General features: G+C 46.3%; 1 protein-coding gene across 1 annotated transcript in view; it reads left to right on the top strand.

Moving 5' to 3' along the window:
- Positions 1 to 12797, top strand: part of WDR62 (WD repeat domain 62) — a 53706-nt gene that overhangs the window by 1920 nt on the left and 38989 nt on the right. The window contains 8 exon segments of the mRNA XM_023762340.1: positions 1410 to 1501; positions 2402 to 2464; positions 6178 to 6235; positions 6471 to 6641; positions 7806 to 7943; positions 8361 to 8543; positions 9925 to 10082; positions 11452 to 11641. Of these exon segments, the coding sequence (XP_023618108.1) occupies positions 1410 to 1501; positions 2402 to 2464; positions 6178 to 6235; positions 6471 to 6641; positions 7806 to 7943; positions 8361 to 8543; positions 9925 to 10082; positions 11452 to 11641 (1053 nt within the window).

Here is a 12797-nt window from a genome sequence, read left to right as displayed (position 1 = left end):
GCATGGACAGTGTCACTTTTGCTCACTGCTGTGTCTTCCACAGCACGGCTCAAAGAGCTGACTTTGGCGCCAGGCTCCTGGGTGTGTATCTCCAGCTAGCCACTCTGCTGGTGTGAGACCTTGGACCTCAATGTACTCATCTGTAAAACAGGGCTGATAATAGTGCCTTCTTCCTTGAATTGTTTTGGGGTTTCAAGTCTTGCATCCACATGAAATACTTAAAAATGTATTCAAAGGTCACCTTCTTAGTGAGGCCTTCTTCCCTAACCCTGTGCTCCCAGTTTCTTTTCCTGCTTTGTTTTTCTTTATTGCTCTTATCATCACCTGATACCTATTTTGCATATTTTTTCTATTCATTTTTTTGGAATGTCCTCCATCCCATCACCACCAGAATGTGAGCTCCAGAAGGGCAGGGATTTTTGTGTGTTTTCCTTACCATGCTTTGCCTTTAACATGGCCCTGTGTATTTGTCAAAGGAATGTTGAGGAAAACAAATGTTAGCTGCTGGTAGATGATGATAAAAGGGTGTCCCAAAATTCACGCAAGAAGTAATTTTGATAGAAAACACAGGTTTATAATTAAAAATTGTAAATTTTTTTATTGATTCATAAAGTATACAGTATAGGGTTATGTATGGAATAGCATATCGGGTAAATGGCCTCCATGGCTTTGCTGGCACATACGCACTCTTGTTGAAATTTTCCATGACCGTTTTGCATAAATGTGGCTGAATTTCAGCATCCACTTGTTGTTGTTCCATAATCCATTCAACGAACTCTATTCGCTGTGCGTGGTCAGTAGGCTTCAGTTCTTGAGTCAATTGAACTTCGTAAGCATGAAGATGCAAATCTTTTGTGAGAATACGCTGTAGAGAGCTTCTCAAAATGTCCAATTCTTGACCACAGTGCCGAATTGATGTCCCTGGATTCTCGGCAACACTCTCACGAACTGCTTCAATGTTTTGTGTTGAACGACTTGTTGAAGGATGGCCAGAGTGTTTAAGATCACTAATTGAACCAGTCTCCCTAAATTTTTTAATTTATCTCTTCACAGCTGATGAAGTTAAATCACTATTCCGACCATATTTTGCACGAAAATTGCGAACTGTAGCTGCCAAACCTTCATTATTTTTAAAATATTGCTCAACAATGAAAACGCGTTGTTCTTTCGTGTAGCGCTCCATTTTTAATAACCCTGAACCGTCAGCTGTCACGCTATCTTTTTTTTCGTTGGCAACACTTTATGGCACAAATGGCGTAAAATTCAAATCTTGCGTGAATTTTGGGACACCCTTTAGAAGCTCAGTGAGTGTGTTGAATATAACAAGAACAGAATGGGTGGCTGAGGTGGCTATGTCACATGGGACCTGCTGAGAGTAGGTGCTTTTGACTTGGGCTTTCCCTCTGCAGGTGTCACTGGAGAAGGTGCTTGGAATCACAGCCCAGAACAGCAGTGGCCTAACCTGTGACCCCAGCACAGGCCACGTGGCCTACCTAGCAGGGTGAGTGGATGGGCCTTGGTTTTTCCATCTGTAGAATGCAGATAATGCTGCCTACCTCTGAGGGCTGTGGAGAAGATTCCATCTGTATCTACAACAGTACCTGGCATGTAGTGAGCACTATGAAAGCCTTATTGTGACTGCAGGTGGGAGATGGCAGTGATTATGGGAAAGACAGGTGATTAAAACTCAAGCCATATCAGACAACCTGGATTTATGTCCCAGGTCCACCATGTGCCCCTCTCTGAGCCTCTGCTTCTATGGTTATAAAACAGAAATAGTGATACCCTCCTCTTGGATTGTTGAGAGTACTGACGAACATTGTGCAACTGTATATTGCACAAATACCAATCTAGTCTGACACTGTTCTGGGCACCAAAGGGACCCCCACTCCAACCCTCATAGGGCAGGGCAGACCCATGGTCATTACTAATGAACATGAATCTGTTAGCAATCCAAGATAAAGGACAGGGGCAGGCTTTTGAATCTGACAGGTATAGATTCACATCCCCACTCTGTCCCAGACCTACTGGATAGCCCTGGACAAAGGACTTCCCCTCTCTGGGCTTCAGTTTCCTCCTCTATAAAATGGGACGAAGATTCCTGACCTTTTCTGGCAGTTGTAAGGATTTAAAGAGATCGTACACACAAGTCTTTATTAGCCCAGGGCCTGGAAGGATAATTACCACAGAGGAAGTGTTGGTTTCTATTTAAGAATGTTTTAATGATAAATGTGAAGTACCCTAGAATTCTCAGCATAGACATCTGGAAGAGGAGGTAAACAGAGAATCTTCTGCTCAGAGGGAGCCTTTTTTATGTGTGAGCTCTCTTCTGTTGGGGACAGAATATCCCTGGACCCCAATACTCCCCTCAGTTTGGGCACATTTTCTTCTTTCTCCTCAGCTGTGTGGTGGTGATTTTGGACCCCAAGGAGAACAAGCAGCAGCACATTTTTAACACTGCCAGGTAGGCTGGGGCCTGGGCATGGGCAGGAGTGGAACCCTGGAAGTGCTCATGATTAGGTGACTAATTCATTCACTCACCCATCAGTTTAGCAACATTAACCAAGTGTCTGCTCTGTGTTAGGTATTATCCCAGGTGCTGGGGTCACAACAGTGAACAAAAGAGATGAGAATCTTTGCTCTCTGTAGAGCTGACAGCTCAGAGAGGGAGACAGACTAAAGTCAATTGGCTAGCAAGCCCACTGTGACCATTGCTATGGGGAAATGACAAGGGATGTGTTAGGGCAGGTTTATAGGCAGAGAGTAGGGGATAAGCCATATCAGAGAGCTCTGGAAAGGCCTTCCTAAGGCTGAGACCTGGAAGAAGTGAGGGGGAAACCCATGTGAAGGTGAGGGAAAAGCATTTCAGGCAGAGGGCAAAGGCTAAGAACCTTGGGTTGTTTGAGGAGCAGCCAAGGATCCACGTGCTTGGAATAGAGGTGTGGGTGGGGGGAGATGAGGCAGGAACAGGCAGAAGCCACATCACCTGGGCCTTAGGGAGGGGGTTGGATATTGACTGCAAAGAGAAGCCACTGGAGGGCATTTATTTATAGGTTAAGGATATGCTTTTTACACCCTAACCTTCCAGCACCCTCAGTCTCCCTTCCCTGTTTTACTTTTCTCCACAAAAGGTACTTCTTTCTCAATATGCAACAAAATTTCCTCACTAATGATATTTACTGTCTGTCTTCCTTCCATGGTGTGAGTTCTCTGAGGGCAGAGACTTTCTCTTAGTGAATTTCTATGTCCCTTTCACCTAGAGCAGTATTAGCACATTGATGGCACTTATTTCAGGAATGAATGAATGTGATTTAGAAAGATCCCTCTAACTGCTAGTTTACTGGGGAAGGCCCTTAGCTCTGAGTAGGCCCATGTTGGTGTCCAGGGGTCTGCCTTCGGGTTGATTGATCACTGTGCCATCCAACAAATGGCATGGAAAGGGTCCACTCTCAACCACTGATTAGTCTGTCTTAGGAGGCGGTGTGGCCAGAGTAGAGGTTTTCACCCAGCTGCATTTCAGAGTCACTTGACCCCTGGGCCTCACTCCCAGAGAAGGCCTAATTATTGGCCTGGAGCGAAGCATGGGTATTGGGAACTTTAAAACTCTTTATATTAAAATTATTTTATTTTATGATTTTTTTCTTGTTAATCCTCACCTGAGGATATTATTTTCATTGATTTTTAGAGAGATTGGAAAGGAGGGAGGGAGGATATGGGGGTGGGGGGGAGAAATGTCAGTGTGAGAGAAACACATCGATTGGTTGCCTCCCGCACATGCTCCCACCAGGATCAGGGATTGAACAGAAACCCAGGTATGCACCCTATACTGGGAATCGAACCCTCCACCCTTTGGTGCACAGGTTGATTCTCTAACCACTAATCAACACCAGCCAGGGCTAAAATAATTTTAGACTTAACAAGACTAGTACAAAGAGTGTGTGTAAACCTTTTACCCATAGTCCCCAAATGTTAACATTTGCTTTATCATTCTCTGTCTATATACATATTAATTTTTCTCTGAATCATTAGAGAGTAAATTGCAAGCATGATGTCCCTGTATCTCTAAATACTTCGGCTTGTATTTCCTGGCAGGGGGGGGGGGGTGAGGAATGATGTGGTCCTTTAAAACTGCAATACATTCAATAATATCAGGAAATTAAAACTGATACATCACTACCATCTACTCCTCATTCAGGTTTCACCATTTGTCCCCAGAATGTCCTTTATAGCAAAAGGATTCTGTTGCTATACTATGCATTGCTTATCATTGTCTCTTTAGTCTCCTTCAGTCTGAAGCAATTCCTCCATCTTTTCTTGACTTTTATGACCTTGACACTTTTGAGGATTACAAGCCAGGTAATTTGTAGAATATGCCAACCTTTGGGTTTGTCTGATGTTTCCTCATACATAGATTCACGTCTACATCTTTGTCAGGAACACCTCAGAAAGAATGCTGTGTTCCTCTCAGTACATTCTATCAGGAAGTTCATGATGTTGATCTCTCTCATGACTGGTGGTGTTCACTTTGAGCCCTTAATTAAGGTGGTGTCTGCCAGGCTCCTCCATTATGAAGCCTCTCTTTTCCCCTTAGGGCTGCTTCTCTGAAACTTTGCAGATATTACCCTGTTTCTCACCAAACTTTTACTCACTAGTCTTAGCATGGCTTTGACATTTTTAAAAAGCTCCCTAGGGAATTCTGACATGCAGCCAAGACTGAGAACCTCTGGCCTACAGTCCAGGGCTCTGCCCTGTATGGTTAGGTGTCCTTGCGCAGGGGACTTCCCTATGTTGAAGTTTCCTCATCTCAAAACTGACTAATGAGTGTCCTGACTTCATGGAATGTGTGTGAGGAATCAGCGTACTGATGCCCATATAGCATTTGACAGAGGGCTGGGCACAAGGTCAGGACACATGATAGTCAGGAGTACTTGCAGACAATAGAAAACCCACAACGAACATGGTTTAAACACAAGGGCATGTTCTTCCTGCACATAAGTGTGGAGGTGGACACCCAGGGGGCTGGTGTCTCTGTGAGCATTAGGGACCCCACTTCTGTCTTTCTGTTCCACCATGCTTATTGTGAGGCTCCTGTTCTTGAAGTCACCACTTGACCCAAGATGGAGTTCTGGCTGTCATGTACTTTCTTCAGAAGGGGAACAAGTGGGGAGCAGGACAGAATTCCCTTCGAGAAGCTTTTCTGGAAATTGCAACAGCACCTCTCATTGGCCAGACTAAGTCATGTAGCTGTACCTGTGTAGCTACAAGTGAGTGAGGAAATGTACTCTAGCTGGAGACATTGCCAACCCAATTAAAACTGATATTCTGTGAGTGGGGAAGGAGGGGTGAGTTGCTATTAGGTAGCCAGATCACCTTTGTTGCTGTAGGAACAATGGGAAGCCATCAGAGGGTTGAGTTGATGATAAATGTTCTATAAGATTGTCAAAGACTTACTGAAAGACTTAGTTATCTGCACACCAGTTTACTCATGTGAGGGAGACAACTACTGGACTGTTAAGGAAGAGATGTAAAAACAGCATTAAAAAAAAAGAGAGAGAGAAAAAGACAATGCAGTCTTGGAGCAATGAAATTTGCTACCAAAAATGTGCAAACTATTCTGATTATTCAGCCATTGTGCTGGCTATCTTGGAGTTTCAGAGAGAAGCATGTTGATTGGCAGCAGGTTTTCCAGAACATCTTGAGCGATTAGCAGTGGAGCACATGCTGTGGCTGTCTCAGTGTGATTGTCTGCCAGGGTCCTTCCTTCAGCACCACCTCCATAGTTAGGCCAGGTCTGTACCATTTCCCGCATCTGAATTTCTCAGGATTAATAGGGCTGCTGGGGTCTTAGGAAGCCCACTGTTGTAGAGGGAGAGGAAGGAAAGTCCCCATTCAGTGTCCACCCCATCTGGGTTTGGAGTTTAAGGGAGAAGGGACCTTTGCTTTTATAGAACCCCATTTCCCTATGCTCCTAGCAGCAGGGAATGCAGGAATGCATCATGTGCTGTGCTGGGCACATAGGCAGCACTGGCTCTGTGGGAGCTGCTGGTGCTCACCTCTCCTGGCCTCTCCAGGCTTAGGAGCGAGGAGTGGGCAATGTGTTGTGAGCACAGCCAGGCTTGGGTCTGGCTTCCCACCCTTTGTGGAACCAGTGATATCAATCCTTTTCCTTGCCCTCAGGAAGTCTCTGAGCTCTCTGGCCTTCTCCCCTGATGGGAAGTACATAGTAACAGGAGAGGTGAGTTGTGATCATGATTGAGTAGGTGGGGAGGTGTCTTGGGGCCATTCCTTCTGTCTTCACAGGCCTGGGGAGTCCCTGGAATAGCTCGTTCCTGGGCCACAAAAGCCTCGTGGCAGATAGGGGAGGTAGCTTTGGGGCATACCCTGGGGCAATGCCATCTTCAGCCCTGCCAGCCCTTCTAGCCCTGCTTGGTATCGAAGCCAGCAGCAGTTAACAGCTCCACCTTTCCTAGAATGGGCACAGGCCTACTGTGCGAATCTGGGATGTGGATGAGAAGAGTCAGGTGGCAGAGATGTTGGGCCACAAGTACGGCGTGGCCTGTGTGTCCTTCTCCCCAAATATGAAGCACATTGTGTCCATGGGCTATCAGCACGACATGGTACTCAACGTCTGGGACTGGAAGGTGAGCCAACTGGTGGGTGTGTGGGCAGGCAACCAGCTGCTGGAGCATCCTGGGTATCAGGCTTTGGAAGAACTAAATGAGATAACTTGGTAAAGTGCTCATTCATCCAGCAAATATTTATTGAGCACCTGATCCCTGTTTTAGGCACTTATTGAAGGGCATATGACAAGTGCTCAATTAGTGGGAAAATAATAATAACAATTATTATTATTTTAATATATTTTATTGATTTTTTACAGAGAGGAAGGGAGAGGGATAGAGAGTCAGAAACATCGATGAGAGAGAAACATCGATCAGCTGCCTCCTGCACATTCCCCACTGGGGATGTGCCCGCAACCAAGGTACATGCCCTTGACCGGAACCGAACCTGTGACCCTTGAGTCCACAGGCTAACGCTCTATCCACTGAGCCAAACCGGTTAGGGCGGAAAATAATTATTTTTATATTGACCAGCTGTGACCTTGATCAAGTGACTTAACTTCTCTGTAGGTCTTTTTCTTAAAATGGATATTATAGTATATACCTGGTTGAATTGTGAGAATTCAATGAATTGATATCAATCACTGGACTCTGGAATAGCTGAGGGAGGACTTGGAATCTGCAAAAGTGGGTACCAAGTCCTGGTTCTGTTCATAACCTGCTGTGTAACCTTGAATACATGATATCTTCCCTTTTAGCATGGCAGAGTGGGAGGAGAAGTACCTCCCTTATAGAGCTATTGAGAGGATCCCATGAGTTTTCCAGTGAAGTGCTCAGCAGGGCCCAGAATGGGTGCTCCATTGATGGCAGCCATGGTTGTTATCCTTACATCCCAGCTGTGGCTGTCCTCCACACCAGCAGTCGCCATCCGGTGGTCTGCGGATTACTGGTGGTCCGTGAGGTCCGAAAGGTTGGCGACTGCTGCTCTACACAATGTAGGCTGTAGAGCTTGGGCTCAGGGACAGCTCTGGAACTTACTCTCACGTGGGTACCTTCCCAAGCCTCAGTCTCCTCTGTAGTGGTAATAAGAGTGTCACACAGGTTCTCCCATAGATTAGCTTACTGGAGGGTCCAAGGAAAACAGACTTGGAGCAGAGGAGAGTGAGGAAATGCAGGGCTGAGGGCAAAGGCTGAAGTCTAATGGGGTGGGTGCTAGCATGAACTTTTCTGTACTGATTCTTCCAGAAAGATATTGTGGTGGCCTCCAACAAGGTATCATGCAGGGTCATCGCCCTCTCTTTCTCAGAGGACAGCAGCTATTTTGTTACTGTTGGTAACCGGCATGTTAGGTTCTGGTTCTTGGAAGTCTCCACTGAAGCAAAGGTGAGTTTTGTCCCTGCCACCTCAGCCAGGCCTGGGGAGTAACTGTCAGGGGCAGAATGGACTCCTGTTTCTTCCTGAGATACGGGGCAGTGATCTCAGGCTGTCTGGCCTCTCAAGCCTGTCTCTGCCTCTGGCCTGCTCTCCAGTGCTGACTGGCAAGCCCTGCTAGGAATCTCCCCACTGCACTCCCTTCCTCACTTGGCCCTGGGCCAGGCCTTTTTCCGGGGCTGCTGCCTTCCAGCCACTCTGCCTGGAAGTGTGTTCTGTGTTTTTCTTTCCTTCTCCTCCTCTTGGAGGAGTTTCTTAGGGTCCTCCTGTGTAGTTGTGTTGTTCCTCTGGTCATGAGAGACCCGTAATGCTGTTGTTAGAGTACAGGTTATGTGAACAATGTCTCACTGTGCCCTGCTATGCCTCCAGGTGACGGGGACAGTGCCCCTCATAGGGCGCTCAGGCATCCTGGGTGAGCTGCACAACAATGTCTTCTGTGGTGTGGCTTGTGGCCGGGGCCAGATGGCAGGCAACACCTTCTGTGTGTCCTACTCGGGCCTCCTCTGCCAGTTCAACGAGAAGAGGGTGCTGGAGAAGTGGATCAATCTGAAGGTACCCCACCTCTCTGCTATCAATGGGGGAAACACTTTTTCCATGACATGATCTCCTGGGACACTCAGCAGTGTTTCTGCCCGGTGGTTGATCATACCAGCTCTGGGTTTGTTAATCCTCACCCGAGGATATTTTTCCCATTGATTTTTAAAAGAGATTGGGGGAGGCGGGGGGAGCAGGAGAGAACATCAATGTAAAAGAGACACATCAATTGGTTGCCTCCCCAGCGCAGAGATGGAACTTGCAACCCAGGTATGTGCCCAATACTGCTGTATACCTCACAGAGTTGATGAGATAATATAGGTAATGCATTCAGCACAGTGCTAGTCCCCTGAAATGGGGTCAGGTTACAATTGCTTTCCTCACCTTTTGATTCAGTTCACATTTCTCTTCTTCATTGAGCACTCTTGGCTAGTAGGACAACTGCATTTTTAAATTTTTAAAATAGATTTTTATTGATTTCAGAGAGAGGAAGGAAGAGGGAGAGAGAGAAAGATCAATGATGAGAGAGAATTATCAATCAGCTGCCTGCTGCACATCCCGCACCCGGGATCAAGCCCACAACTCGGACATGTGCCCTGACCGGGAATCAACTGTGACCTCCTGGTTCATGGATCGACACTCAATTACAGAGCCACATTGGCTGGGCCTGAATTTTTTAAAATATATATATAAAGTATCATTGACTTAATCATTTTCAGTTAAAAAAGACTATACCAAAAACAACATTTTAAACTAAAAGATGATATATCAATAAATTGCAGAACCACTTTTCTTTTCGTTTGAATCCTCATCTTAGAACTCATGCAGCTTTTAAGCAAGTCAGAAGCTTTTGACAGATAGATGTGTAGCCCCTGAGCAGTTGTCATAAGTGACTCATAAATTAAGTCCCTGTGAATTTGTAGAAACTCCTCTAATCTGTGTCCAGAGTTCTGGCATTTCCTGAATCTATCTATATGTCCTGGCAGGATACAGTCCTTCCTGTATACAGTAACTTTTTTCTATGCTGCTTTGAAGTATAATCTCTATGAAGTTGTTTTTAAACAATAGGAAATAAAATTTAAGCCTAAAACTCAACCCTGTTACTGCAAGTGACCTATCTTTAGTCACAGTCTGCTGAACAGATATTTTCCACCCACAGCTGAGTTTTTCTGTAGGTAGCAATGATAACTCCATCCCAGTCTACCTGCTGGCACATTCCCTTCAATAGTGATCTTACGCTATATCCTGATTTCAAAAATCGTAAAATTTACTAAGATGGGCTTCTTAGACCCAGGAAACTATAAGGCTTCTCTGGAGGCCCAAGTTCTGTCAGTCCCCATGTCCCTGAATTGGGCCACACAAAGCACAAAGTTCACTTGGGTCCCCTTTGCCCCCACAGGTCTCCCTGTCTTCCTGCCTCTGTGTCAGCCAGGAGCTCATCTGCGGTTGTACAGATGGGATAGTTCGCATCTTCCAGGCCCACAACCTACATTACCTCGCCAACCTGCCCAAGCCACACTACCTTGGGGTGGATGTGGCCCAGGGCCTGGAGCCCAGGTACTACCCGAGGGAAGGGAAAGGGGCCCACCCAGAGTCTGTCTATTGGTATACATCCATACTTTTAGATCCATCTCCATACTAGCCAGCCCTAGGCAGGAAGCAGGATACAGCTATAATGAGGCAGCAAAATCTCTGCCACTGTGAAGTCTTCAGTCTAGTGAGAGAGCTCGATGGTAAACAATTACACAAATAAGATCATTTCAGATAGTCATAAGTGCTTTGGTGAAATAAAATAGGGACTCATATTTGGGTGGCCAGGGTAAGCTTCTAGTGAGAAGGAGCCAGTTGTGTGGAGAACTGGGTCCTGACAGCAAGTGGAAAGGCCTTAAGGGAATAGCACACTGGGCCTGGTGTGTTGCAGGAATACTGAGCGGCTGTGTGGTTGGAGCCCAGTGTGCCCAGGGGAGGAGAATAATAGGAGATAGGTCTGAGAATGGATGGAGGCTGATAGAAGGAGCTTATAGTCTATTCTGAGGTCCATGGGCAGCCACTGGGGATTTCAGGCATTAGCATTATGTGATCAGGCCTGGAGCATTAGATCACTCTGGCTGCCATGTGGAGAATGGGTGGAAAAGCTGAGCTATGACATATTTTCCCTTTGTTGTAAGTCATTTTGTGGGGGCAGAGGAGCTACCTAACCAGAAGTGCTGAGTGCCTAGGGTGACCTCTCTGTAGATTACTGGACACTGCCTCTGGAGTGCCTTTTCTAATAGCCTTGAGGGGGCTATTGGGTGTCTCAAAGGAAAGAGGGTGGGTCAGCAACTCACAGACAGTGGTGTGTTGTAGCAGCCAGGCTGCCCAGCTCTGCCAGCTTCTGCTTTGTGCTGTGTGGCCTCAGGTAGGTCACTGTATCAACTTGTGCTTCAGTTTCTTTATCTATAAAATATAGTACCTACCTATCATGTAGGTTGTGGGGATTCAGTGCAGTTAAAGCTTTTGGCACATAGCAGGTGCTCAATAAACTGTAGGGAGGCCCCAGATCAGGGGACAACAACTCTGCTCCCTTGCACAGAGATGTTTGGTCATGTGTTGGTGGAGCCCATGAGAGAGAAGGCCTGAGGTATGTGCCCATTATCCTTCCATGAGAGGGGACAGAGTTTGGGTTGGGTGAAATGAGTGGAGAAAAATGTTAACAGGAGTTGAAATTCAAATGTTCTCAAAGGCCAAGTGGAAGCTTTCACTTTACAACTCTGTGTTAGAAACAGAGCAAAGGAAGAGAGAGGATGGAGAAGTGGAGTTGGAGTGGGAGAGATGGACCACCGTGGCATTGACATGAGATAACTCAATTGTCACCGTGTCACCACAGGCAGCTGTCACTACCCACAGTGACACTGATGGTGATTGATGACCCATGTTGCCTTGTTAGCTTCCTCTTCTGCAGGAAGACAGAAGCAGTCTATCCGGATACGGTGGCACTGACCTTTGACCCCATCCACCAGTGGCTATCCTGTGTGTATAAGGACCACAGCATCTATATCTGGGATGTCAAAGATATCAACAAAGTAGGCAAGGTGTGGTCGGAGCTCTTCCACAGCTCCTACGTCTGGAATGTGGAGGTGAGTCCCTTTCCCCTCCTCAGCCTTTGTTCAGCCCCCATTTGAAGAAAGCTTCTGCAGAGTTTGGTGATCCCATTTAGCCATTCCTTCAAAGGATGCCCTATTCCTTCAAAGGATGCCCTATTCCATAGATGGACTCCAGCTATGTGCCAGGTACTGTTCTTGGTGCTGGGGATACAACTAGGAAGGAAACTGGCAAAAGTCATGCCCTCATGGAGCTCACATTTGAGTGGGAAAGTAAACCCATAAACATCAGTATAAGACATGCCAAGTAGCAGTACCTCTCAGAAGAAAAATGAAGCAGAGTAGGTGAAAAGGAGATCAAGGCTACTTGCTATTCTAGAGAGGAGAGTGATCAAGGAAGGCTCTTTGAGGACTTGATTTTGAAGCAGAGAACTGCAGGAAATGAGGGGATGAGAGGCATGTGACCACTTGGGAGAACAACAAGAGCAAAGGTCCTGTAGCAGTAGCCTGTGTACCTCAGAGAGCCTTCTGTGGAAGCTGTTTGTGTCATTTAGTGCATTTTTATTTGTGTTGAAGATGTTTTTATTTTCTAAGAATAAATCTGTGGGGATTTTTTCATTCTCTAAAGCTGTTCTAAGTACTCCTTGCAAATTAGACAACTGATGGAGAAAGAATTGTATTCTACTTTTTTTCCCTCTTGAAAATATCTTACTACTAGGAATGTCTGTCCTAGAGAACTTGTGTTTTCAGTGGCCTAATTCAGAATGGAAAAAATAACCTAATCCTTTGGAATAAGTATTGATTTAGTCTATTGACTGTTTGAATCCTTCTGCTTTCCTGGATCTGATGCTTCTATTACTAGCACTTTTCTCACTTAACAAGAATGTTTTTAAATAACTTTAAAATTTTATATATAAACTAGAGGCCCGGTGCATGATATTCATGCAGTGGGGTGGTGATCCCCTCAGCCCAGCCTGCACCCTCTCCAATCCAGGATCCCTCTCACAATCCTGGACTGCTGGCTCCTAATCGCTCGCCTGCCTGTCTTGTCGCCCCTAACTGCCCCCCCGCTGCCAGCCAGGTCGCCCCCAACTGCCCCCTCCCTGCCGGCCTGGTTGCTCCTAACTGTCCCCCCCTGCCAGCCTGGTCACCCCTTACTGCCCTCCCTGCTGGCCTGGTTGCCCCCAACTGC

This window comes from Myotis lucifugus, unplaced genomic scaffold (assembly GCF_000147115.1).
Source record: "Myotis lucifugus unplaced genomic scaffold, Myoluc2.0 scaffold_244, whole genome shotgun sequence".
NCBI lineage: Eukaryota > Metazoa > Chordata > Mammalia > Chiroptera > Vespertilionidae > Myotis > Myotis lucifugus.
Note: the sequence above shows the minus strand (reverse complement) of the source record. Positions and strands in the feature narration are given on the sequence as shown.